We start from the raw sequence: 24952 nt of genomic DNA, 5'->3' as shown, positions 1-24952 counted from the left end.
CGTAACAATCGTATCCTATGCCGGCAGCGTGCAATGCCGCGATGGGAAGGTTGGTAACGTAAAATAACATAAGAAATTACGGGAACAAACTTTCTCGACATTCAAGTTTTTTACATTTCACAGACAACATAGACACCTTACAACATTCGACGACAACACATCGCGAAATAAAGCACTCACGTTCTCGGCAAGCAATAGTACCCACAGAGCACTCATCATTCGTCCAGCAGTCTGTACAGACCGCAAAAGGCAGTTCCCACACAACTGGAATAAAACAGGTCACCAATCGGCGATACGCGCGACATCCTGTATCACAAAAACAGAAGCTGTACGAGTGATGACAAGCGTCGGGTCACCTAAAGCTCATTAACAATATCCCGCCGTTTCACCGTACCCAGCTACAGCAGCTCCCTACCCCCCCCCCCCCCCCCATGAACCACAACACTGGGCGCATGCGAGGAGCGAGGGCAAGACTCGCCCGCGCACCGGCAGCACGATCCAGTAGCCTCAGGCGGCGCACGGCTGGGCCGCTCCTAACCGCCAAACGTGCGCGAGAGCACGACGGCCAGCAGGGCGCCGCAGATGACGCCGACGGTGGCCAGTGAGGCCGAGGCCTGCATGAGGCGCCGCTCGACGCGCCGCTCGTGCTCCAGCAGCATCAGCTGCAGCGGCTCCGGGTCTCCGGCGGCCGCCTGCTGCCAGACGCCGGCGGCCAGCTCACGCCGCAGGCCGGCCTGCTGCTGCTCCAGCCGCGCCAGCTGTGCCGCCACCTCCTCGGCGAAGCGCTCGCCCAGCTGCACGTTCAGCCGGCTGGCGTCGGGCGCCGCGTGGCTGACACTGGCCAGCGGCAGCGCGCCGAACAGCTCCTGGAGGGCGCGGCGCACGTCAGGTCAGACCGCACAGGACGCGGCGGCGACGGCGGCGGCGGCGGCGGCGGCGGCGCGCACGGGGCGCGGCCGAACCGAGCCGGCGGCGCGGGCTGCCGCGTCGCCCAGCGTCCCAAAGGGAGCGTTCGACGACAGCGGCCGGCCATATACCTGGCCACATTGTTGTGTAATATTTTTGCGAGAACTAAGCAGAGCACACGTAGTTTGCGAGTTAGGGCTTGTGTACATATAGATTCACTTTTATGTCAGGGATATACCATAGATAACGGGGACACTGCGAGTCACAATGCAATGCATGGTCGCATTAAAGATAATGCAATGAACTGCAACAAACAGTTTACATGGCCAACGCCGTCCCAGGAACGATGCGAATACTAGCAAAAGTAAAAATCCACGCCTCATCAGTGATCGTTCAATGTCCAATGCACCACCTCTATTACCTCTATGGAATGCATCGCTTTCTTGACTTCGTTCTGCTGGTTCTCCACCGAGGACGTCAGCAGGGCCACATTTTCCTGCAATCTTTGGGGAACTTCTGCTGACGAAGAGGCGATGTCGCGCAGCTCGCGCATCCGTAGCCAATTGTTGATCGAAGTGCCAACAATGCCGATAAACGCACCGGCCGCCGAGCCAATGATCGACCAGTACTTCGTTTTTTCAGCCTGCGCCCGCTCCTTTTCATGCGATGTGCGCACTGCGTTTGAAAGAGCTGTGAAGAGTTCCTGTTCTGCCTTCTCAAACACCTTATATTCAGCATTCAATGTGTTCTCTTCACGCAGCACCCGGTGTTCCTGAGCAGCACAAAGTGAATCCGTGTGACAAGCATAGCACAATACCAGCATGGAACATGCCAATGACATTGTTGCTTGCTGAGGAGGCCCCGTTCAAAGAAAAATATGACTGTGTGTGTGTGTGTGTCATTGTGGTTTTACGACGCACTCAGCTGCTAAGGCTATATGGCGTCGCCTGCCCCTCACCCTGGCAGGACGGGCGGGCACCGCGGGAAATCGAACCCCGTACCTCCGGTTTCCCAGACGCGCAGTGGTTAATGCAGGTACAACCTGTATGAAATCCGACATTGCAATAGCTAAGCGGATGTGCAGACAAAACATTTGTTTCGTTCTGCAATGACATCATCTCAAGATAGCAAGTAAAGCCTCCAGACTGCAGTCTCAAGGGCAGCAAGAAACATCCTTGGCCCGAAGACTGTCGTCAGTTCTTTGAAGAGTGAAGACACCTCTTGGGAGACCTTTCACAACCGTGACAAGCCAAGGGGCTTTGGATAAGTAATAGTTTGGGGAAAATCCACAGCTCACTTAAGATGCAAAACACATCATATTGAGTGTATGACTGGAGCTAATACACATTACCTCCGTGACGAGAGACAAATATCGATCCTCTCCTCTACTGGTCTTAGCAATTTCAGCATGGAGATCCTTGAGCTTCGCCTGCACATGGTTGATGTGTATTTGCTGCTCTCTCCTCTGGGCTTGTGCTCGAAGGAACAGCTCCTCTGCCTGGCCAGAAGTCACACACAGTTGTCAGTCATTTAACAGGGTTGTGAAACATATTTGTTGCAACTAAGTCTAGTCAGATAGCTCAGGTGGTTAGAGCACCTGTCTTCTAATCCACCAACCTTAGTGAGGTCGGTTCGAGTTGCTTTAGGATGCTTGTTATCTGTCCTTTGCTGGTATGACCTCCAGGCCACTGGCAGCCGCCGTGCATAAAGTCTGCTGATACCACAGGGCAAAACAGACCACTCCAAGCACTTGCAGGACAGCATGCTTTCACCACCAAATTCTGCTGCTAACCTGGAATTTCACCATCGGATGGTCGGAGCCATGGCCCATACAACAAACATCGCCTAGCCATAAGCTCCTGATCCAAGCAATCCATTCAGTCACAAGGCTTAGCCTGAATGTTAAAAAACAGGACTGAAGCCAAGTCCCCCCACCACTGGTGTGACATAGCTATATTTCATTACTCCTGGCATTTCTGGCACACAGCAAGTTGCCACCAAAATATGCAGCTACATAAAATAGGACCAGAGTAACAGCAGTCAGCAGATGTACATAAGGAAAAACAAATTGTTTTGACTGCTGGAATAATGACAAAATGCATCATGTTCCATATTGGAAGACACTACCTATATCATAAATTAGAGTTGGTGGGTACATATCACTCAGGTAGGCATGATGAATCTTGTACACTCATTACCTTCATTAGCTTTTTACATAAATCTGTATACTTTGTTCTTGTATTGATTGTTCTAGAAGAAATAAACATACAAATACCCTGAAATTGCCATTCTAAGCAAACTAGGTGATCACAGGTTCAAGCCTGTGTAGACAAAACCCTGCTCTTGCTTTCCCTCTGAACCCTTACCTTTATGGGAAATTAGCTAACATCACTTCACACTGGACTTATGTGATCATTTTATTGGTGCACTATGTATGTATTTGAAGGCTGTCAGGGAGGCACTAGGCTTGTATCTAAAGGCTGTCAAAAAATGGCATACACTGAGAAAACTTGGCTGTCATCTAATGACAGGTGAGCGCTTTGACCAACTAGCCCAACACATTCACTTTTCATTGTATAGACTGCAGAGACAAGTCCTTGTGCAAACAATGCAACAACGCACCTACCTGTATGACTCGGTCTTGAGCTGCAGTAACATCTGCAATTCCGATGTAATGTTCATATGTTGTCATTATTGAGCCAAGCTTTTCCTTCATGGACTGCAATGCTGAATTACTTGACAACATGTGATGCTGTGTTTTGTTAATCCATGGACCCATCAATTCACCATGATGTAATATATGAGGCTTTACTATTGATAACATTTTTATTTATCCCTTTTGACCTATGGGAGAAAAATCAGCATGTAACAGCCAACAGCACATGTCATATCATAGCAGCATGTTACCTGACCAAGGAAGTAGAAACACAAACAACCTGTATTGTTAACTGCAGACGTCAACCTATCTGCAAAAAATGGCATTTAGTATTGGCATGCTGAACCTCAAGCCTGTGTGCACTTAACTCAGCCCAAGACAAACTAAGCTGAATTTCACATATATTCTAGGTGAAAAATGCTTTGAGTGAGTATTGCTGCCTGAGACTTGCCCTATGCAAAATCACAATGCCCTGAAACATTGGCTCCCTATACTCTGAATTTGGTGATGACCATGTGCTGAGGTTACAGATTTACATGTTGTATTAACATATGCTGAAAATTTACAGCTTGTATTGCTCTATGCACATAATGTTTCAGCACAACACATATCTTTTGCAGACTGAGAGGCAAATGCCCCCCTAGCGCTCCCTTGTCAGTCAGCCTTCAGCCAGTTGGTGCATCTTCAGTAGAAACAACACTGAGAAAATTCAAATCCAAGAAACTAGAGTGTGACACTACTGCAACTGGATCAAATGAGAGGGTATTGTACCCTGTCCAGTAGAAATTTCAGCTCCCAACCTAAATCTCTGAAAGAAAGTGTCCAATACGAAGAGACAATCTCCAAAACGCTTAAACATTAAGAGAGAGCATAGTCACCCATGCCCTGCCCCGGTCGCCGGCCTTGCACCCCCAGTGAGTTCCTTAAAAGACGTTATGTTACGATGAACCACACCTGACTTAATATTCCTACAGAGCGGAGCAATGCTAGCTTCAAGCCAGGGTAAATGACACCACCGTCTGAGATTATGGAGAGTGGGGACGGACGCGGACGTGCTCGCTCAACGCAGCTGAGGTGAACTATCTCAACGTAAACCGATGTAAATAGAACGATTTCCGCCATGACCTCGGCTTTGCTGCGCCTAAACTGTCAACCACGTATGTGTCAAGGTCATACCAGTTGTCGATGGATTGGTTGTGACCGTTCATGAGTCGGATTCTAGTGATGCCATGCTAGGGTTGAAATTTTTATGGCGTCATGATTACACCATTCATTTCGTGTGTTATAAAATAGTTAAAAATGAAAAGAGCTAAACTTATTGACATTATTGATGACGTCATGTATTTTGATCAGCTGATGCTGATATTTACACTACAATACTGCGCAAATGTGCGTCGAATACGCAATAAGTTAAACCTCAGCCGGTACGGCTCAATATCAATGGCATTAGGACGTGCGATGTACCCGTACTGATAGTTACTGGTACTTGTGAGTTGGGTTGCTTGGGTGCGGGTGCGCATCGGTATCTGTCTGTCTTGATGAGGGTAATAAAGATAGGCATATGGCCGAATGGAACTGAACCTTGAGCCTTCGTTGGAACGGAACCCCCCATTCTTTCAGCAGCTGAGGGATTCCGTAATAGGACTGGTACCTGAAGGTTTGTTATCATATGACCAGTCTGGCAAACTGGTGGTTATTTCCGTTTTTTGAGCGTTTTATTTATTGATGTGACTCCGAAAATGGCTGGTTTAATTCTTAGAACAGTATGCAACGCTGTTTGAGGGTGAGAACATTTGAAATGGAGATACATTCTGCAGTGCTCCATCTTTTTCTGTACCGGGTTGTAGGATGTGCGGACTTCTCAGGATGTATTATACCCCCTGTTAAATGTTGCCACACATCTTATATGGCTTTTGATTTGATGATATGGCTTTTCATGCCATATCATCTGATGCTAGTTGTTCACTTAAATCATGTGATAGTTACATGTTATTAATGTGGTTTGTTTCATGTGTGGTATGTTGAGTTCTGTCATTTGTTGATGGTTTAATTGCATTCATCAACCAACTTTTTGTTGGAATATTATTGAACACCTAGAGAGCCATTCACTTATGACATCAATTAAAGAGCAGGTTGAATTATTTTTTATTTTACAGTGGATATGAATGGCTTACACTGAATTTTGCAATTAGTGGGCCAAAGTGCAAGGTTTTCCATTGAAAACCAAATTTAGTGAGACATAGACATGCCAAATTGTAAGCATGGTATCTAGGAACATTCCTATTCTGGATCCACTTGTACTGCAACTCTTGATTCATGTATTGTTACACATCCATCCCAAATTATTTTGTGTTTGTGTGTTTGAAATTTAATCATGCAACAGTTAATGCATGTAAAAACTTATATGGAAAAAGCATTTGTTCTTGAGGAACACTTGTGGGTATGCCCCTGGTAGATGCCATAGGTGCAATGATGAATGCAGTGACTGATGTCACTGGATTAACTGATGCTATCAATGAGATGCACCCCTAGTTGATGCAGTGATTATATCAAAAGTGCAAGAATCATTTGTTGTATCCCTTTTTGAACAGAATGTTCTCATTCTTTTCAAGTGATTGGCAATTTGTGGAAGTCTCACTGAAATAGAATAATTGCTGTAGTTTTTTTCAAACTGGGATGCTGAGTATGGTTCTGCTGAAACCAGCATTAGCAACTTTCAGTTAAGCTTGTAATGCTCTGTGGAGTTGTGTTTCAGTAGCTTGTGTGCTCTATGCTTTCAATGAGTTTTCATAAAATATGGGATAATGATGGCAAACTTTAAGTGTACTTGTGTCCATTCTAATATAAGGAATGCAAATAATGCAAGCTGCTAGACTTCTAGCACCTTGACCATCTCGGTACTCTCAACATTTTGTATGCTGTTGATCCAATACTCTTTAATCGTGATCAAGCATTCCATCCCGTCGTTGCAGTGAACCAAACCCAAGGAGTCAGGGTGCTAGGTTGACTACAGTTGGGCTTGATCTGGATTGAAACCAATCCTTTTGTTGGGGCAGGCTTCTAGACTTGCATCCACACTAAGCAGTATGTGTTGTGTGAGCTCAGCTTGCACCATCTGATGTTAAATCAGGACCAACAGCAGAATTTTGCGGGAAATGCTTAATGAACTTGATGCAGTCTGTTAATGTTTGATGGTCTGTTTTGCCCTATAATGTCACCAACATTTGGCACAGCTGCCATCACTGGTCACAGGCCATTGCAGTTAGGGGCAAGAAGTGAGCACTCATAGCAACTCAAGCCCTGTTGCACACCAGCAAGTGAATAGAAATGCATTGCTCACTTGTCACTGTTTTCCAGGTGGCCCTCAGAGATGTTGAACAAGTTTAAGTCAGCTATCTATAGTGCTGTTGGAAGTTTAGAAGACGGACATAATGGCCCTGCAAAGGAGCTACCCGAGCCCAGACCGCCCAAGTTTCCATATGGTCGTCCCCAGTTTCTGCACCTGACCTCAGAAGATGAGGTGCAGGTGGCAGGTGACCGCACGATCCGCCCCATCATGGTGCCCCGTGACATCACCAGGATGCCCTGGATGTCTGGCTATGCTGAGTAAGAAACTACTGCCGTAATTGGATAGATAGCCCCCACAGGTCATATACATATTATGGATACAAAGAGCTGCAACATTGTCATGGGTTATGCCGAGTAATTGGTCTCAAAGGTCTGGTTCATATTGGTGGAGACCTTGGCAAACAGGAAAAGTGTTTGTGCATGAGGCTGATGCAATGCTGTTATCAGATTTACCTTTAGAACCAGTCACCCCTTCGCGCCATCGCGTGTTATGACCGACCTTGTAAGCTTGAGGCTTTCTCTGACATAACCTCCACGCATAGTACGTGTGTGACGCTTGTTTTCTGGCTCCTGTCGTCGCATTTGACACGTCATGCCTTTATCCGGGCGTCCAGGGCCGTCAACGCCGGAAAGAGCAAGCGCAACGAGGACAACGCGCACATCCACGTGGGCGTACTGCGGCAGCCGAACACCGGCGGCTCCGGCGGCTCCGGCGAGCCGGGGGCTCGGCCGGCCGACCGCGCCGTCCGCTACTACTACTTCGGCGTGTTTGACGGCCACGCGGGCCACGGCGCCGCAACGGCAGCCGCCAACCAGCTGCACCACATCGTGCATGTGAGGCGCGGGCGGTGACATCACCGGGCCGGGGGACGGGTGCGAGCACTCCAGGAGACAGACCACCGCAGCTGCCGCCTGTTTCCGAGTGCCAGGCCTCATTAGGCTTACAACTTGCAAGTTGTGGTGGGGGGGGGGGGGGGGGGGGGAGGGGGGACTAACAACAAGCCTTTGTGGTGGCACCTGTATGTATGGTCAAAGAGCAATTGGCAGAGGGAAGGGAGAGTCCGGAAGCTTGCAAGGTGGGCAGTCGCTAGCTTTGCCCGTCAAGGAGTGCGGTACATGGTTGTTTTTGTTTTATGCACGCGGTGCTGTCCTTGGCAGATATGTTTGTTATGCCAATCGCAGTTTTACTTAGCCAGACAAAATATTTTCGCGGCTGTTTCCCGGAATGCGAGCGCCTTTTGTCTGGCCCCAGGAGAAGCTGGTGGACGTGATAGACCACCTGCTGCCGCCGGAGACGGCGGACCCGGACCGCAGTCGGCCGGCCTTCCTCTGGATCCCGGCCAAGGAGCTCGCCGTCGACAAGCTGGTCACGGGCGCCCTGGAGGCGGCCTTCAACGACATGGTCAGTGGGTGGCACCGGCGACGGCGGGTGCAGATGACAGCCGCAACCCGCGTCCTGCTGGGTTATAGTCTGTTTAAGGCGAGGATGGCGAAAGACATGCTGTTTTCAGTTTATTTAAATGGCATGGCTTTAAGTATTAGATTTCGTTGAAAATATATTCATTCATAGGGATTGATTTGCATCCAGGACTCAGAGAAAAAAAAAACAGGACAATGGGGATATAGGCGAAGGGGGTGCACAAGGCTCAAGTGGCCGTGCACGTAAACCCACCACATTTCTTTTTGACGAAAGGATAAGGTAAAATTGTGCGGTTGATCCTTTTTAGATAAGCACTGTATCTTAGTGATGGCTGGCAATCGCTCTTTGTTTAATTCCCTGAATGTTGGCGTCCTGTGAAAACTGTAGCTTGCTGTTTAAAAAAACCTGAAAAATGGAGTAGGATCATGGGCAGGCAATTCTGAACTCACTTCTGCTATTGTTTCGATAAAGGCGTCTTGCCGAAATATCCATTCACATATATCTCCATTCTCCTGGTTTTCTCCAAGGAATAAGGCTATTAGTACCGTCTTATCTATGTGAAAAAATGTCTCTTGCAAATGCACTGAACAACTTACGTAGTTTTGAACTGGGTAATGTTTCCTTTCCTCAATGATAATGGTAATTTGTCTTGTCTTTCGTCAGAAAGGAATGCAGAGGGTTTGCGTGCGTGGTCACCCGGGCCTTGGTTGACCCCTGTGACCAGTTGCCAGCCGACCTTTTCATGTCATTCAGGTCAAACAATATGCCTGATTTGAGACTCGTACCCAGTGCCGTTGGATTACGGCCAAATAATTGCAGGCTAGTTGGACCATGAGTTGTTGACGCCGTCTGTCGTGGTGGAGTCGTGACGCCGCCCCGCCTGCGTGCGCTCCGCTCTTATCTCTACTCGTCGCACCGCGCGATGCTGTGTGTGCCGCTTGCATCCCAGCGGCCCTTCCCGGCACCTCGCCCCGCGCTCCCCCGTCCTTGCCGCCGTGACGAGGCCGCCCTCTCGGTGCTGGTGCGGCCCTCGGCTCCTGAGCCGCGCCCGTCCGTGTCGGCCTGCGGCCTAACCCGGTGAGCCAGCTGTTCCGCGGGACACAGGCTGTGCCGTGTTTGCCTGCGGCCGGTTGGAGCGGCCTCTGCCGGCGGGCGAGCGGCCCCGATCCGCTGCCGTCCACAGTCCCACCTCCGTCGGTGCCGCAGGACGCGCTTATCGCCGAGGACCGGCGCAAGTACGAGATGCGCGGCGGCTGCACGGCCCTGGTGGCGCTCTTCCTGCTGGGCCGGCTGTACGTGGCGAACGCCGGCGACTCGCGCGCGGCCGTATGCCGCCGCGGCCGCGCCCTGCGCGCCTCGCACGACTTCACGCCGGAGACCGAGCGGCAGCGGGTCCGACAGCTGGTGCGTGGGGCGGCGGTGTCGGCTGGACGACCTGCTCCGGCGGGGGGGGGGGGGGGAGGGCGGAGCGCTGTACACGCCTGCCGTCCGCACGGGTTCCCTTGGCCCTGCTGGCGGGCTGGCGCTTGTGTTTGATTCTGTCATCACGTTTTCTTTTTCACCTAAATTGACTCGGCTTGCAGGCAGCGTGTCATCTCCCAAAAGTAGTCTGTCCGATGGTCGTGGAGCCATTCACCGCATGCGCCACTGTCGCGTACCAAGTGCGTCCCACCGGCCACACCCGTGGCGTGCCGCGGTGACCCGGCGTCTGTCCCACAGGCGAGCCGGCAGCCGGCGCTGTTGGGCGGCGAGTTCACGCACCTGGACTTCTGCCGCCGCGTCAGCCGGCGCGACCTCGGCAAGCGCGTGCTGTACCGGGACGCGCACATGACCGGCTGGGCGTATAAGACGGTCACCGAGGAGGACGTCAAGTTCCCCGTGGTCTGCGGCGAGGGGAAGCGGGTGAGCGGGGCCATGCGAAGGGAAGCGGGTGAGCGGGGCCCGCGAGGGTAAGCCGGTGAGCGGGGCCCTACGAGAGGAAGCGGGTGAGCGGGGCCCTACGAGGGGAAGCGGGTGAGCGGGACCCTGCGAGGGGAAGCGGTTGAGCGGGGCCCTGCGAGGGCGGAGTTTACTCCAGACCGCCGCCGGGCGCCGGTACCAGCGGCTTTGGCGAAATTGGAACTTGCCTGGGTTAAATTTATAGGTTCTGAAAATTTGCCCGAAGTCCAGGTGGTCATGAATGGCTAGTGTTGAGCGTTTTATTATGTTAGAACCGGAGGAAGGGGAAGTAAAGAAAACGAGTCGGGCAGTCAACTCCACGTTATTTTCTCCTTCAATGTACGTTGCGCGTGTTGCTAAGACTGCAAACTTTTTTGTCTTTTGCCGATGCTGAGATATGGTGAGGTTCTGGAGGTCTTGCAACTCTTGGATTAGTGCTTCCTTTTCGATATTGATATCAGAGTGGGATGTGTTGCGCAGCTGCACGTACTGACATTAACGCCGTTTTTTCGTCCTTCCGAGAGGTCAACGGAGTCGGCGAAAAGTCACTCATCTGTGGCTGTGAGACGTCAATGATGCCTGTCTGTCTCCGTGCCCGTCAGAGGTCAGCATTGTCTGCCCTGTTTTGGAAGTCTGTGGTGTCTGCCCGTGTCTGGGAGGTCTGCGGTGCCCGCATATGTCTGGGAAGTCTGCCCTTGTCTGGGAATTTCATTGTGTCTGCCCGTGTCTGGGAGGCTCGTAGTGTCTGCCCGTGTCTAAGAGGTCTGTGGTGTCTGTCCGTGTCTGGGAGGTTCGCAGTGTCTGTCCGTGTCTGGGAGCTCTGCGGTATCGGGCCGTGTCTGGGAGGCCTGTGGTGTCTGCCCGCGTCTAGGAGGCCTGCGGCGTCTGCCCGTGTCTGGGAGGTCTGCGGTGTCTGTCCGTGTCTGGCCGTATGTGGGAGGCCTGTGGTATCTTCCCGTGTCTGGGAGGTTTGTGGTGTCTGTCCGTGTCTGGGAGGTTCGCAGTGTCTGTCCGTGTCTGGGAGCTCTGCGGTGTCGGGCCGTGTCTGGGAGGCCTGTGGTGTCTGCCCGTGTCTAGGAGGCCTGCGATGTCTGCCCGTGTCTGGGAGGTTGCGGTGTCTGTCCGTGTCTGGGGGCTCTGCGGTGTCTGGCCGTATCTGGGAGGCCTGTGGTATCTGCCCGTGCCTGGGAGGTTTGTGGTGTCTGCCCTGTCTTAGAAATCTGTGGTGTCTGCTCGTGTCTGGGAGGTCTGCGGTGCCTGCCTGTGTCTAGGAGGTCAGTGGCTCTGAGTCGTCGGCTGTCGGTCGGTGACAGGCGTCCCTCTGCCGTTCCCCCAGAGCCGCGTATGCGCCACCATCGGCGTCACACGCGGCTTCGGCGACCACGGCCTGCGCGCGCAGAACACCAGCGTCTACGTCAAGCCGTTTCTCCTGTCGCAGCCCGAGGTAGGTCCCGGCCCAGCAGGCTCATTACTCTTCCCTGTACAATTGCCTAAGCTGGGTCCGTTAAGTCCTTCGCCAAGGACTTCGATGTATTGCGTGAGGTACTTTCAGTTCTCGTTGTCGTTGACATTTGTGACTGGACGCTGGTTCGGGCCGACCGGGCACTCATTCTGATAACAAGAGTCGAGTCGGTGCGTTTAATAACGTGGAACTGAATTGGATTGAATACAGCTAGAAACTGCCAAGTTTTGCAGAAGTCATCCTGGATTGGATTCTGGTTTGGTATGTGAATGGCATCGAGCTTCAGTCTGCCGCGGCTGCCGGCCGGGCTGGCCTGCCTGTAGCGTGACGCCGCCGCCGGCTGCCGCTGCAATAACCACTGCTGCCTGCCTGGTGGCCGGCGCTGCGGCCTCACGCTCCGCCGCCTGTCCAGGTGCTTGTGATCGACCTTGAGGACGAGCAGGTCACCGATTCAGACGTGCTCGTCATGGCCACCGACGGCCTCTGGGACGTGACCTCCAACGAGACGGTGGCGCAGCTGGTGGAACGCGCGCTAAGTCACTTCCCGGCCGGGGAGGCGTCTCTCCAGCGGTACAGGTGCGTGTTCCTGAGCGGGCCCTGCTGGGAAGGCGTCCCTCCTGCGGTAAAGGTGCGTTTTCCAGAGCGGGCCCGGCCGGGAAGGCGTCCCTCCAGCGGTGCAGATGCGTGTTCCAGAGCGGGTCCGGCCGGGGAGGCGTCCCGCTAGCGGTACAGGTTTGTGTTCCAGAGCGGGCCTGCTCGGGGAGGCGTCCCTCCAGCGGTACAGGCGCGTGTTCCAGAGCGGGCCCGGCCGGGGAGGCGTCCCTCCAGCGGTACAGGTGCGTATTCCAGAGCGGGCCCGGCTGGGGAGACGTCCCTCCAACGGTACAGGTGCGTGTTCCGGGGTGGGGCCCGCCCGGGAAGGCGTCCCTTCAGCGGTATAGATGCGTGTTCCAGAGCGGGCCCGGCCGGGGAGGTCTCCCTCCAGCGGTACAGGTGTGTGTTCCAGAGCGGGCCCGCCCGGGGAGGCGCCCCTCCAGTGGTTTCTCAGGTGCTCGGGCGGAAGCGGTTTGGAGATCACTATGTGCCGGGCCACGGTGTGACTACAGTGCAGGTGTACAGTTGTGCGCTCCGTAGCAGCGGCGCCAGCGTCCTGTACCGCACCACGGCGCGGGCCCGCTCACCCCCGGCCTCTGCTCGGCGCGCGCTCACAGTTTAACTGTGCTGCGGCGGCGGTGGTAACCAAACCAGTGGCGACCAGATGTGTGGTGACCGGCCGGACGGGTGGTGACGGGTGGTGATCGGACCGTTGGTGACTGGTGGTGACTGGTGACGAGACGGGTGGTGACTGGTGACCGGACTGGCGATGGTTGGCGACGGGACGGTTGTTGTCTGGTGACCGGGCCGCCATGCGCCGCAGGTGTGTCTCGGCCGCCCAGGAGCTGGTGATGGCGGCCCGCGGGAAGCTCCGGGAGCGGCAGTGGCGCATGGCTGACGGCTCGCCGGCCACCGTCGACGACATCAGCGTCTTCGTCATCCCGCTGCTGGCTTACAAGGACGAGCACATGCTCTGGAAGGTGCGGCCGCCGAGTCCGTGGGGCTCGTTGACGGTCTTGGCCTGGGATGGGACGTTTGGTGTGGTGAAGGACATGGATAAGTCCTCGGTGGATGCACTCATATTAAAGTAACATGATTATTTCATTCGTACGGTCGGTGAAATGTAACTGAGAATTTCTTCGGGAGGAAAATACACTGAAATTAAAATTTACAATTCTTCCAGTCCGGAGGTGAACACCAAGTAAATGTTGTCGCATTTCCATCTTGGATTGGTAAATATAATTGTGTCGTGCTTTCCGATGGATGGACTCTAAGTAACCGTCGACATGGCTCGTTATTGATGTTTTGTTCTACGGGGATGTATTTGCCATTTCTACCCATGACTGATAGCACTAAAGTGTCCAAAAGTGCAAGCATTAATTCACCCATGTCTTGGCAGATGGAAAACACGGTCTCGGCACCGGTGTGCCACCAGAATGGCACGCTGGAGGCGGCGGGGCCAGGCGGCCCCACACCAGGCGCCGCCCCTGGCGGGCCCCAGTCGACACCGGGCGCGTCGGAGCCGACGGCCGCTCCAGCCGCGCCAGTCGGGCCGGTGGCTGCTCACGCCTTGGACCAGTGTGTGCCTCCCGCGTCCGGTCAGGCTACCATTCCCCTGTCAGGTCAGCCTGGACCGCCGCCGTCCGGCCGGCCCGTCCCTGCACCATCCGACCCATCTGCCCCTCCGGCGCCCGGTGAGACTGGTGCTCTCCGGTGCGGCCAGTCTGGCCCGATACCGTCTGGTCAATCAGTCCATACCCCGGCTGGTCAGCTGGTCTCTCCGCCGACCCGTCAGTTCGTGCAGCCCAGCCAGTGTGCCCCTCCGTCGCCGGGACAGTCTGACTCTCAGGCGCCCGCTCAGCCTACCCCTCCACCGCCCAGCCAGTCTGACCTTTCTCCGCTCAGTCAGTCTGCCCCTCCACCGCCCAGCCAGTCTGACCTTTCTCCGCCCACTCAGCCTACCCCTCTACCGCCTAGCCAGTTTGACCATTGTCTGCTCAGTCAGTCTACCCCTCCACCGCCCAGCCAGTCCGACCTTTCTCCATCCAGTCAGTCTACCCCTCCACCGCCCAGTCAGTCTACCCTTCCACTGCCCAGTCAGTCTACCCCTCCACCACCCAGCCAGTCCGACCTTTCTCCATCCAGTCAGTCTACCCCTCCACCGCCCAGTCAGTCTACCCGTCTATCACCCAGTCAGTCTACCCCTCCACCGCCCAGTCAGTCTACCCCTCCACCACCCAGTCAGTCTACCCCTCCACTACCCAGTCAGTCTACCCCTCCACCACCCAGTCAGTCTACCCTTTCACTGCCCAGTCAGTCTACCCATCCACCTTCCAGTCAGTCTAGCCCTCCACTGCCCAGTCAGTCTACCCTTCCATCATCCAGTCAGTCTAGCCCTCCACCTTCCAGTCAGTCTACCATTCCACCGCCCAGTCAGCCTACCTCTTCACCACCGGATCAGTCTAACCCTCCGCCGCCCGGTCAGTCTACCCCTCCACTGCCCAGTCAGTCTACCCCTCCTCCACCCGGTCAGTCTGATCCTCCGTCGTGCAGCCAGCGAGCCGCCCCGCCAGACAGCGAGTTGGTCGATCCTGCGGTTCAGTCGGTACTGCCGCTGCTGGTGCGGATGGAGCCGTCGTCTCCGGGCCAGATCCTGCCGCCGCCGCCGGAGCGGGCGGTCTGCCCACCGCCGCCCAGTCCCGTGTCCCGCGCCGCCGCTGCCGCCGCCGCCGCCGCCGCCGGCGTGCGGTCGGCCTCCGAGGCGGCACCGCACCGAACACCGCCCGCCAACACCGGGGCAGGCGCGGCGCCGCGGTAGTCTAGCGCCATCTTGCGGCGCCACGCCCTCGGTGATGACTGTGGATGCTCCAGAGGGGACGCTGCGGAGCCGGCGTTGGTGTGAGCCTCGACGGATGCGGGTGTGCAGTGCCTTGCGCCGGGGCCGTCCTGTGGCGCGGCCGCGCGGCGGTGAGCTGTACGGAGCCAGCGCCCGCGACGCGCGCTGGCGGCGAAGGCTGCGTTCTCGCCTGATGCTCCTCGCCCCGCTGTGTACGATCAAGTCAGTTTTGTAGGTTATCAATGCAGAGGGATCATGTCATAGCACAAAATAGTTGTTGAAGGTGCGTTCAAGATGGTTGTTCAAAACTTGTGCCCTGTTCAAAATGACTCATGAATATTGCGAAGCATTCCTTTCAAACATTCTTGTGGCTGACGTGGTTAATGACTACTAAAGGGATTGGGTGTACCAGAAATTTTTTTCAGTTTTGTGTAAAAATGTGGGGAAATTGGAACTGTACAACAATTTGAACAACATAGGCAACTGCACTTTCGCACACGTTTCCTTGGCTTAAGACGTTTGTAACGGCATGACATCAAGTACCTCCGTAGTCATCGTACCACTGTTGCGTACTGATGCATGACGTCTAGGACAATAACACAGCAATTAGGTGGAACAGTGAAGGGACGGAGCCTGCGTGATGGATGTGCGACACTGACGCTTTCCGCGCTCGGAACCGAGCAAATTTGGGGCGGGTCCAGTTCCTTGAAATACGGCCCAATGCCTTGCCAATGCCTCCGACACGAGACTTCTGGTACGGCCTGGTAAAATAACTAAGGTACTTTGAACAGTTCTTTGGCCTTCTTCGAATGAAATAAATCAGTAATCAAAATGTTACTAGCTCAAAGTGCGTCTAATCTTCGTATGCGGGTGTGATTAATCATGCAACAATGTTCCACTTTGTAATATGGAATAGCTTACTTCTGGTTTACAACGGCCACGATCGTTAAGCATTTCTGTCAATTTTCAACATCGTGCAATCAGCGTTATATCATAGTGTATTGCTATTGTTATATTGAAAGAAATACTTTGTTAGATTAGTGTGCGAAATCGTGCCCCCAAATACAATTTGACAGAAGGTTGATACTGAGGTCCGTTGTTACTCCGTGGTCTCTATGGTCAAGGCCGCAGGATAGTGTTGTACGAGGTGTAAGCACCAGTGATACCGTAACGCTCAGAAAAAAACACCTTTTCCCAGGTTTTTTGTCCGGTTCAATCCACTTTATCCTCCAATGGCGCGGTGCCAACGCACTGTCCCCCCCCCCCCCCTAATCCACAGGTGGCGCTGCGGCCATCGTCTGGTGTCACATGATCGTTTGGTGGTGATGGGGTTTGGGGAGGGGCAGGTATCGTTGTTCAATCGCCTTTTTTAAACGTTGCATGAATGTTTGCCTACTACTTGTACGTGTCACTTATTGTCACCGTGCGATACCTTAACTGTTTGATCAACCCAAGCATTCATGATTTTGCAACCAATGTTTATGCGATGCCTTTACCGCGTGAATTTCATGGTGTGACCTGATAGCCGTATTTCGCCGATGTTGCCTCGATGTGTAGATGCTCTTTTATCCCTTCGTTGCCTTGTGCTTTTTTGTTTCTCACGGAACCTCGACTTGTCTTCGAAGTGACCGGGCCAATACACCGCGTGGGTGCCGCAGTATTGGGTTTTCCTTGCCCCGAAAGTTGAACCGTTTCATATGAGCCCGAGCCCTGGAGCAACTATTTACAACATTGTGATGACAAGATGTCGTGAATTGTTGCATTTGTGGCCACAACCTTTCGTTTTCGGAAGAAGGAAGCTGAGCGTTGGGGTGAAATGGCCGCTTCGAATGGATTATCTGGCTAGAACTGTTGGAGCGTCTTTTGTTCGAGTGAGTTGGCTGCAGGCTGGTGTGGCCCGCCCCAGTTCAAGTCGATGCCAGGAGCGCCGAGCGTACTCGGCCAGACATTCGGGGCTTTATAAAGCACGCGGGTATGCGTGCCGCACTGTAGCGTTAGTGCTAGTCCCGGGACGTTTCGCCGTAAAGGCGGAACTGCGGAGCTGGAGCTGGTTAGCTAATCGCTGTCGTTCTCAGCTCATCATGAATAGATGATGAATTTATGCAGTCATGTAGCGCCTGCTACACACAACCATTACACGACGTTTTCATGCACGGTTGGCGTGTTTATTGCGCTTTGCATGACCACAAAGTATCGGCGTACTACGCATCTGCTACCGTCGCATATAGAACATTATGATATGGCACCATCTCCATCGGTCTTGACGGCGAAGCGAAAACGGCACGGTAGGATTCCCAGCACCTATACCACAGCTACTGATCATTCGCACCTGGTGCATTGCACATGGTGAGGACGTGATTAATCATCCTCAGCACTCCACGAGTCACAACACAGCGCGACGCGAGCCCCTCAGGGGAGCGTGAGTACGGCTCCAGCACCGACATTCCTGACGTCAGCCGAGGTCGCGAGCGATCAGTTATTCATTCACGCAAGTGCATGCAGCACACCAGAACCAGGGCGATCCAGTTCAGGCGGAATGCCACCGTCGTGAACAGACAGATAGCCACGCGACGTACAGAAGCTCGGACGGTGTTGAACATGTCGATGGTAATAGTCGGAAGTCCAATGCGTCTGTTGACCACGCCTCTTGTTCGCGTGTGCCGTCATCCTGTCACATCCATAGGTCTACAAGCCATCCACACGTGCACACGTCTCCTATGCAGTAGACTATCACCGACACCTCATTGCCCCAGCAGGCCGCCTCGTGGACCCGGACGCTGGCGACCGTTACAACAGGTCTAACAGACCGCCTGGCACGAAGCGGCGGGGCAGCTCACAGGAGAAGGGCAGGCACGTCTTCCTGGTGTGGAACCTGAGCGGCCCGTCGAAGATATGCCTCAGCGAGACGATGCCCCTCTCGGAGAACAGAGGCCGGCCTGCCGCTCGCAGCTGGTGTGGCGGCCGGCACGCATCCTCGGCCGAGCGAGGGGTCCACTCGCGACGGCGCGGTCCCGGCGCGCTGCCGCCGCCAGCGGCCGGCGGGCTGAGCAGCGGGTCACCCGCGCCGCGCGGCTGCCAGCGCCGGTCGGGCTCGGAGGGGGAGCTGCGGCAGCTCACGCCCGAGTCGCCGTCCGACGCGGAATCGGCCCGGCTCTCGGGCGGCGCGCCCCGCCTCCGCCCACGCTGTCGCGTCGTCACATGGCGGAAGCGATCGCGCTGGCGGCGCGCGCGGCTTCGGTACGCCCGCTGGATGACGACAGCGGCTCTGTGGCGTCGCCTGGCTGCTATCCAGACGCGGACGGCACGCTGAATCACGGCCGCCGCCCTGTGGCGCCGCCTGGCGGCCAGCCACAGACGCAGGTGGCGCTGCAGCAGGCGGGCGGCCCGTTCCCGGTGCCGCCGCCACAGTCGCCGCCCGGCCAGCCAGGCCCGGACTCCGCGCTGAATGGTGAGGGCGGCGCGGTGGCGGCGGCGACGGCGCCAGGCGCGCTGTAGCCGGCTGGAGGCCGAACGTAGCCGGAGCTGACAGAGGCCGCCCAGCCGGTACCAGGCCCGCTGCGTGAGGAACACGTGGCCGCAGCCGACCCGCACCTCCGAGTCGTCCGGAAGCCAGTCCTCCACCGCCTGGGGGCATCACAGAAATATCAGTAGGCCACAATTCTCTTCCAGCAGGTGCGCGCTGTAAGTCAGTTTTGTATGCATAGCAAAGATGGAAGGGACTAATTCTCAGTCGCCTAATATCGTTGTTTAACGGATCAAGTGTACTCCATATTGTATTTAAAATGGGATGTCAGAGCACCAACACCATGGGTACCAAGTATAACAGTGACGGAACCTACCTTATGCTCTCGAGAGGTATAACTAGGACAATGTGAATCAACGGATGGCGACACGAGAATACGGCGGTGTTTTCGCGATTACCTTAATGTCGTCAATATGTGCTGGTAAGTCAAACCGACCGCATGTTTACAGTATCGAATGAAACGACATTTCACGTTTAACGTTTCTTAGAGGAAGCATGAAAACCGTGGCGCGGGGAAGTCACACATGTTTCTCATCAATGCCACTTTGCCTTAAAGTGTCGAATTTTGGGACATGAGTAAAATTGCGACAAAGAGCACGTGAAAATATGTGCTCCGCTTGTAAAGTAAGCCCAGTTAGTGCTATCAGTATATCGCTGATGGCTATGCCATAGCGATACCCGACCCTGCCGGGAGCTGAGTGGTTCGGTTGGGATGGCTGCGCGCGGCTCGCACCTGTATCACGGTCTGGCGCCTGGCGACAGCGTCGTTCGCCGCGCGGCCGGCGGGCGTCAGCAGCGCTGTGAACCGGGCGCAGAACTCAACCGGCGTCAGGCGGAACGGGAAGCCGGCGGCGGCGAGCCGTGCCGTGGCCACCACGCCAGCGGCGCGCAGCTGGCGGCGCAGGTAGTCGGTTACCACCAGCCGTGGCGCCGCCGAACCGTTGGGCCGCACGCAGCGCACGTACTGCACGTCGGCGCCGGCCAGCCGACGCAGCAGCGTTGTCACGGCCCGCTGTAGCCGCGCCAGCACCGTGTGGCGGCGGCGCGCACCCGTCGGCGTGCCGACTGACTCGGCCGGCCCCGGCAGGCGGCGCACCAGCGGCGCCGAGCTGCCCGCCAGCAGCGCGGTCAGGCACGGGTCGACGCGGTCGCGGTTCTTGTCGATGAGCCGGCGCGCATCGTACGCCACCGGGCCGCAAAAGTGGCGCACGGTGAAGGTGTGCGCGCCGCCCGGCCCGGCCGTCACGCAGGCGGCCCGCTGCAGCGCGGCGCTCAGCTGCGCCGCCGACACCGGCTGGCGCAGTCCGCTCGCCTCGTCCACGGCGCCGAACACGGACGGCGCCGGTCCGTCCAGCGCCGCCAGCAGCGGCTCGTTGTCGGCGTACTCGAGCCGCGCACCCAGCAGGCCCTCCTCCAGGAAGGCCGCCTCCAGCCGGCGTAGAAACGACGCCAGGAAGAACTGCTGCAGCCGCTCGTTGGCGTAATTGATGCACAGCTGCTCCAGACTGTTGCACTCGAGGCTCTCGAAGCCGGAGATGTCCAGCAGCGAGAGGGTGCGCGGCGCAGCGTCCGCCGGCGCAATCTGCACGTTGACCCAGTCGACCAGCCAGCGGAACAGGCCGTCGTACAGCTCACGCGCGAGGCAGTCGCGGCGCGCCAGCACCTCGGCAGCCGAGGCGCAGGGCCGGCGCACCACGCTGCCGCGGCCAGCGGTCAGCTGCTGCACGGCCAGCGTCTCGGCCAGCGCCGTCGGGCGCACGCCCATCAGCCGGGAGGCGGCCAGCAGCGGCGCGTCCTGCTCCACCCGGAATCGGTCACCCTCAGGCACGACGACCAGTCGGCCCAGGTGCAACAGCGCCGCCAGCACGGCGAACACGGCGGCCCGCTGCGCGCCGCTCAGCCCCAGCTCGGCCATGGCCGCCTCCGTCACCGCGAAGGCGGTGGCGTCGCCGGCGCCAGGCCGACCCGCGAGCGCCGCCAACGCTGGCCAGCGCTCCAGGCCGAGCGTGCGCAGCGAGGCCGCCGGCAGGCCCGCCAGCAGCTGGTAGAAGATGTGGAAGCTCCGCTCGCCGCCCGACTGCCACGTCACCCGGGTCTTCTCGAATAGGCAGGTGTGCACCGAGCCCCCACGCAGCGAGCCGTCTGAGTATGACAACCGAAACAGTTTGCAGAAGCGGCTGCTGTTACCATTGCTGGTCGTCCTAGCATTACCAAACGCCTCCAACAATGGGCTGGAGACATTCAGTTTCTGCTCCATAGCATGGCCGGCGCCACGATCGCCCCGCTCCTCCAGCTGTACCAGGTAGTGCAGCAGGCGGTGCGCCGAGAATGTCTTGCCGGCACCGCTCTCACCACTGATGATGACTGCCTGATCAATTCCTGTTGCCAGACCATGATATGCCATCTGTGCAATAGAATGCACATGTGCAGGCAATGGACTGCCAATACCATCCAGCTGCTGTATCAGCTGATTCAGCTCAGGGTGTTCAAATGTACCCACATCTTGGAAGGGATTGACAGCTATCAAGTTTGTGCCAGCCCATGTGTAAATGACATTTGACAAAAGCCTGCTTTTGAGATAGGCTATGATTGATTCTTCTGTGATGCTAGGAAGTTTGCTTAAGTCTGATAGTTCCATTGGTGCTGAGGTTGTAGCTGTTGTTCAGCTGCTTCAATACCAGCTACCTATGGGAAGATCAAAATGGTGGTGAGGGCCCACATAATAACAGCAAAACTATGCCTGCTAGCATGCATGTCATGCCAACAATGCTGATGATGCAGTACCATGTGACATGATGTAGCCAGCCTACACTGGTTACAACTACTTATTCTGTTAACTGCCAATGCATTTTTCAGTGATTTCCCTGCTTTGCCACAAAATGTAACCCCTTTTGCAGTCTGGATGGTGGTGAGCTACAGCAACTGTAGTGATATTGATGAACTTGTATATTTTTACTCTGCCTGTGACCTTGCAGTATACAAATGCACATCTAAATAGCAAAATCAAATATCTAAAATTATTAAAAAGCAGATAAGTATTCCTAGATAACAGAAACAGCAAGCATGAGAAAATACCTAATTTCAAGGATAGTCTAAAACATTATGGGCACAAAATGACAGAAGCGGTCAGTATCCCTAACACATCTACAAACAAAAAAGGAGCAGTCCAAAGGAACATTCCTACCAACTCATAGTTCTTTATTTTCTGGCCATTGACCTACTATTTACAGACTTGAAACTACCTGGAATAGGTTGACTCCTCCCTTTAGATTTATATGCTAGTTCCAACCATACTGAAGGACATAAGTATGCCCGATTCTCCGAGCCGCGCATGCATCAAGGACAAGAGCATGATTCGCGGAACGTATTGCATTAACACACACTGTACTTACTGGGTTTACATTTGTCTGCACATCTGCACACGCACAATAAGTGTTCTCATATAGGTTAATTTGGACTGCATAACATTACCCTCACGAACACGTACTCAATGGTTTAAAATAAGATCCGCAATAATCGGCGAAAACCGACCTCTCGATTTGTTTGAAATTCCCTCACAGCTACAACTCGTCTCTGTCGCGCCATTTGTTTGCCAAGCCTCTAGCGGAGTGTGCCTGTTAAATTTAGTGGATCACCAAACCGATAAAAGACAACCATAATTACATAATAGTCATATGTCAATATTTATGGCGTGAGGGCATCGTGCACCTTGTATAGTGGGCAACAGACGGAATTTCGACGCTGCGTCACGCCTCTGACAGAATAGTGTATTTTCAATTTTGATTTTCTTACATATCACAGGTCACCTCATTGTCTGGGACTGTGTAGTCTGGGTGTAATCATTGACGTTCTCCAGTGCTGCCGCTATGCTGGCACGGGTTCTAAAACCCCTGGGATGTTCACTGGCGAGGAAAGTATGCAAAAAGTAAGTTGATGTCATTTTTGCATTGCCTTCTGCCTAAATTTGCGATTGCAGCTATGTACCTAAAGAATGAGAAAATGTTTGTGGAGTGAAATATTTGGCTTGGATGACTCAATAATTATTCTGCTCCTCATGAGTGTTCCTTTGCTCTTGTGTAGATCTTGTACCCCTATGTCTTGGCCCCCAAAGCTGGTGTGAGTCCCAAATATGTTTGCTTGTCAGGAATCATCCAAAAATTAAAGAAAAGTTCACAGCCCATCTGCTATAGGCATCATTTGATGACCATGGTTGAATGTTTCAATACCACCTGTATGTATGTTTATATATATATATATATATATATATATATATATATATATATATATATATATATATATGTCTGTGTGTCTGTATTGAAGGAAAGTTTGTCAAAAGAAAGAGGATTCAGCCAATTGAGAGTCAGTTATGGAGATGTTAGGTTCTTTGCTCCCCATTTCTTTGCTTCCTTTGCCCCCTCCAATTATTTACACAGATTGATGTCTCTGCTCTGTTGTGTGTCTGTGAGCAAAAAGGACATACCTTGGATTACTCATGACTTTTGATATGTGAGGGTACTTGTTTTTCTGTTTGGCTTACCATTGTTACAGATATTTGCCGAGATGCTGTTGAGGTGAATATTATTTCATTGAGTTTCCTTAAGACTTGTCCCAAGCTGTTGCAGCGTTGAACTGTAGTCTCTAACCATCATGGATTTGAACATGTATGATATGCCTATTTTTAATTGTTGAATGGTAGATGACAACCTGGTCTTATTTCCAGCCATGTTCATCATGCAAGAACATTGGCTCTGACTGCTCATAGGCTGGTACACTCTGAACATAATGAGGACCAGAGAACCACTGTCACACTTCTTAACAAGGAGATGGGTGATCTGATCAGTGTTGATGGAGTGAGCCAGGTGAGATGTCACTGAAGTTATAAATGTCAAACACTATAAGGGTTATGGTGAAAGCCACCCATGAGTTCAAGGTTCAAAAATCTGGCATGATATTTATCCCATTTGGGCAGCAGCTGATTACCCCAGGAGTGTATTACATATGAACAGATACAACTCTGGTCAAATGCACTTGGAATTTGTATGGCCCACATCCCAGGCACATTGTTCTTGTCAAGGCAGTCTCCACCATGACTTCAGCATTTGCCTGCCCCAAAGTCTGGTTTCAGTCTGGATGTGTCATCTTCTGTAAGTGAGCCTGTGCCTCCCTGTGCTGGCAGTTTGGCTTCCACCTGAACACAGGTGTAGTGGTTGTGGGCCCGATGGCCGTGTTCCCGCGGACTGTGCTCGGCTGGAACGTCGGCTCGCACACCGACATCACGCCCGCCTCGCTGTCACTCTTCAGCATCATGGAGCCACGTCTCGACTGTCTGGTCATCGGCACAGGTCGGACCATGTAATGTGCAGCACTCCTTTCACGCATCGAGTTGTAGTGTGACCCTTGACTGAAGTAATGGGCGGTCAAACGTGAGGTGTAGCTGTCGCCTGCATGAGCGCATAATGCATAATGGTGGTGAATTGACATGTCAGTGGTTTTTGAGGGCTTTGGAACACATTGGAGAGCTTCGTGTACATGGCGACACCCGGTGTCCCCGGTTCCTCTCGTGTCATTCGAACTCGTCAGTGTCATGCGCCCCCTGCCCGCGGCGGAGCACACCCACCCTTAACCCACCCTGACACATGCCTCGCTCCCGACCACAGGCGACCGGGGCACCACCGTCAGCAGGGACGTGATTGCTTTCCTGCGCCAGAAGCGGATCGGCTTCGAGATCCTGCCCACCGAGCAGGCGGCCGCCACGTTCAACTTCATGAACCTGGAGCGCCGGTGTGTGGCAGGCGCCTTCATCCCGCCGGTGGACGTGCGGCTCTTGGACCGCGACCTGGAGCAGCTGGAGAAGGTGCGCCGTCGCGAGCTCATCGACTCCTCGTAGATCGGGGAGGAGCGGGTCACGGCGGCACCGCGACGAAAGGGGGGGGGGGGCACTGTGCCGCGGTGGCCAGTTTGTACATTTGCGGCAGTGGTGCGGACGGTTGAGCATCCGACGAGCGTGTGAGAGACCAGGATTCAGGCTCAGTCCAGCGGGGTCTGACTGGCGCGACTGACTCCAGATGTGTCATCGTCCCGACTGACTCCATTGAGTCCTTTGCGGCTAGAGGCGACACGTTGTTTTTCCTATCGTTTGCTGGAGATCAGATGGTGGCCAGTCCCTGGCGCAATAGACCAAAGCGTCATTAGGATTTGTTTTGTTTGGAGGCTGTCTGCGCTGCTTTTACCTGTGCGGTTCAGGTAGGGGACATCTGCATCATGCGCTC

At 54.4% G+C, this 24952-nt stretch overlaps 4 protein-coding genes across 6 annotated transcripts; 2 read left to right on the top strand and 2 right to left on the bottom strand.

Moving 5' to 3' along the window:
• Window positions 1-439: 439 nt before the first annotated feature.
• Window positions 440-4630, bottom strand: LOC119111934 (mitochondrial potassium channel). The gene is made up of 4 exons (XM_037235814.1): window positions 3533-4630; window positions 2258-2404; window positions 1328-1678; window positions 440-866 (listed from the first exon to the last, which is right to left on the bottom strand). The coding sequence occupies exons 1-4, from the start codon at window positions 3728-3730 to the stop codon at window positions 534-536; spliced, it is 1029 nt and encodes a 342-aa protein (XP_037091709.1). The 5' UTR covers window positions 3731-4630; the 3' UTR covers window positions 440-533.
• Window positions 4631-4957: 327 nt separating this feature from the next.
• On the top strand, window positions 4958-16817 carry LOC119112332 (uncharacterized). Of its 3 annotated transcripts, none has more exons than XM_037236463.1 (10): window positions 4958-5044; window positions 6920-7168; window positions 7525-7744; window positions 8163-8312; window positions 9537-9734; window positions 10050-10232; window positions 11605-11712; window positions 12143-12306; window positions 13148-13304; window positions 13724-16817. In XM_037236463.1, exons 2-10 carry the CDS (start codon window positions 6933-6935, stop codon window positions 15140-15142), a joined length of 2835 nt encoding a protein of 944 aa, XP_037092358.1. In that variant the 5' UTR covers window positions 4958-5044; window positions 6920-6932; the 3' UTR covers window positions 15143-16817. The 3 variants fall into 3 exon arrangements, with proteins under 3 accessions (XP_037092358.1, XP_037092356.1, XP_037092357.1); XM_037236461.1 differs by having other exon boundaries at window positions 4990-5050; XM_037236462.1 differs by lacking the exon at window positions 4958-5044 and adding an exon at window positions 5061-5219.
• A 2868-nt stretch (window positions 16818-19685) lies between these two features.
• Window positions 19686-22208, bottom strand: LOC119111618 (unconventional myosin-XIX). Its single transcript, XM_037235426.1, has 5 exons — window positions 22076-22208; window positions 20443-21368; window positions 19996-20346; window positions 19780-19881; window positions 19686-19748 (listed from the first exon to the last, which is right to left on the bottom strand). Exons 2-5 carry the CDS (start codon window positions 21319-21321, stop codon window positions 19686-19688), a joined length of 1395 nt encoding a protein of 464 aa, XP_037091321.1. The 5' UTR covers window positions 21322-21368; window positions 22076-22208.
• A 66-nt stretch (window positions 22209-22274) lies between these two features.
• Window positions 22275-24877, top strand: LOC119112521 (NADH dehydrogenase [ubiquinone] 1 alpha subcomplex assembly factor 3). Its single transcript, XM_037236730.1, has 4 exons — window positions 22275-22608; window positions 23404-23542; window positions 23860-24025; window positions 24341-24877. Exons 1-4 carry the CDS (start codon window positions 22550-22552, stop codon window positions 24568-24570), a joined length of 594 nt encoding a protein of 197 aa, XP_037092625.1. The 5' UTR covers window positions 22275-22549; the 3' UTR covers window positions 24571-24877.
• Window positions 24878-24952: the final 75 nt, after the last annotated feature.

Source organism: Pollicipes pollicipes, unplaced genomic scaffold (assembly GCF_011947565.3).
Source record: "Pollicipes pollicipes isolate AB1234 unplaced genomic scaffold, Ppol_2.1 Scaffold_7261;HRSCAF=8764_pilon_pilon_pilon, whole genome shotgun sequence".
NCBI classification, from domain to species: Eukaryota; Metazoa; Arthropoda; class Thecostraca; order Pollicipedomorpha; family Pollicipedidae; genus Pollicipes; species Pollicipes pollicipes.
This window is presented reverse-complemented; position numbering and strand designations above follow the sequence as displayed.

Excerpts from the sequence above, each read along its gene's own strand:
- LOC119111934 (XM_037235814.1), bottom strand. The coding sequence starts at position 3,730 with ATGTTATCAATAGTAAAGCCTCATATATTACATCATGGTGAATTGATG. Across the intron at positions 2,405-3,532 it reads CTCAAGACCGAGTCATACAG|GCAGAGGAGCTGTTCCTTCG; the intron begins GTAGGTGCGTTG and ends ACTTCTGGCCAG. Across the intron at positions 867-1,327 it reads AAGCGATGCATTCCATAGAG|GAGCTGTTCGGCGCGCTGCC; the intron begins GTAATAGAGGTG and ends CGCGCCCTCCAG.
- LOC119112332 (XM_037236463.1), top strand. The coding sequence starts at position 6,933 with ATGTTGAACAAGTTTAAGTCAGCTATCTATAGTGCTGTTGGAAGTTTA. Across the intron at positions 9,735-10,049 it reads GGCAGCGGGTCCGACAGCTG|GCGAGCCGGCAGCCGGCGCT; the intron begins GTGCGTGGGGCG and ends TCTGTCCCACAG. Across the intron at positions 10,233-11,604 it reads TCTGCGGCGAGGGGAAGCGG|AGCCGCGTATGCGCCACCAT; the intron begins GTGAGCGGGGCC and ends CCGTTCCCCCAG.
- LOC119112521 (XM_037236730.1), top strand. The coding sequence starts at position 22,550 with ATGCTGGCACGGGTTCTAAAACCCCTGGGATGTTCACTGGCGAGGAAA. Across the intron at positions 23,543-23,859 it reads GTGTTGATGGAGTGAGCCAG|TTTGGCTTCCACCTGAACAC; the intron begins GTGAGATGTCAC and ends CTGTGCTGGCAG. Across the intron at positions 24,026-24,340 it reads CTGTCTGGTCATCGGCACAG|GCGACCGGGGCACCACCGTC; the intron begins GTCGGACCATGT and ends TCCCGACCACAG.
- LOC119111618 (XM_037235426.1), bottom strand. The coding sequence starts at position 21,321 with ATGGAACTATCAGACTTAAGCAAACTTCCTAGCATCACAGAAGAATCA. Across the intron at positions 20,347-20,442 it reads CCGCCTCCCGGCTGATGGGC|GTGCTGGCGCGCCGCGACTG; the intron begins GTGCGCCCGACG and ends TCGGCTGCCGAG. Across the intron at positions 19,749-19,779 it reads CGGGCAGCTCGGCGCCGCTG|TCGGCACGCCGACGGGTGCG; the intron begins GTGCGCCGCCTG and ends CGGCCGAGTCAG.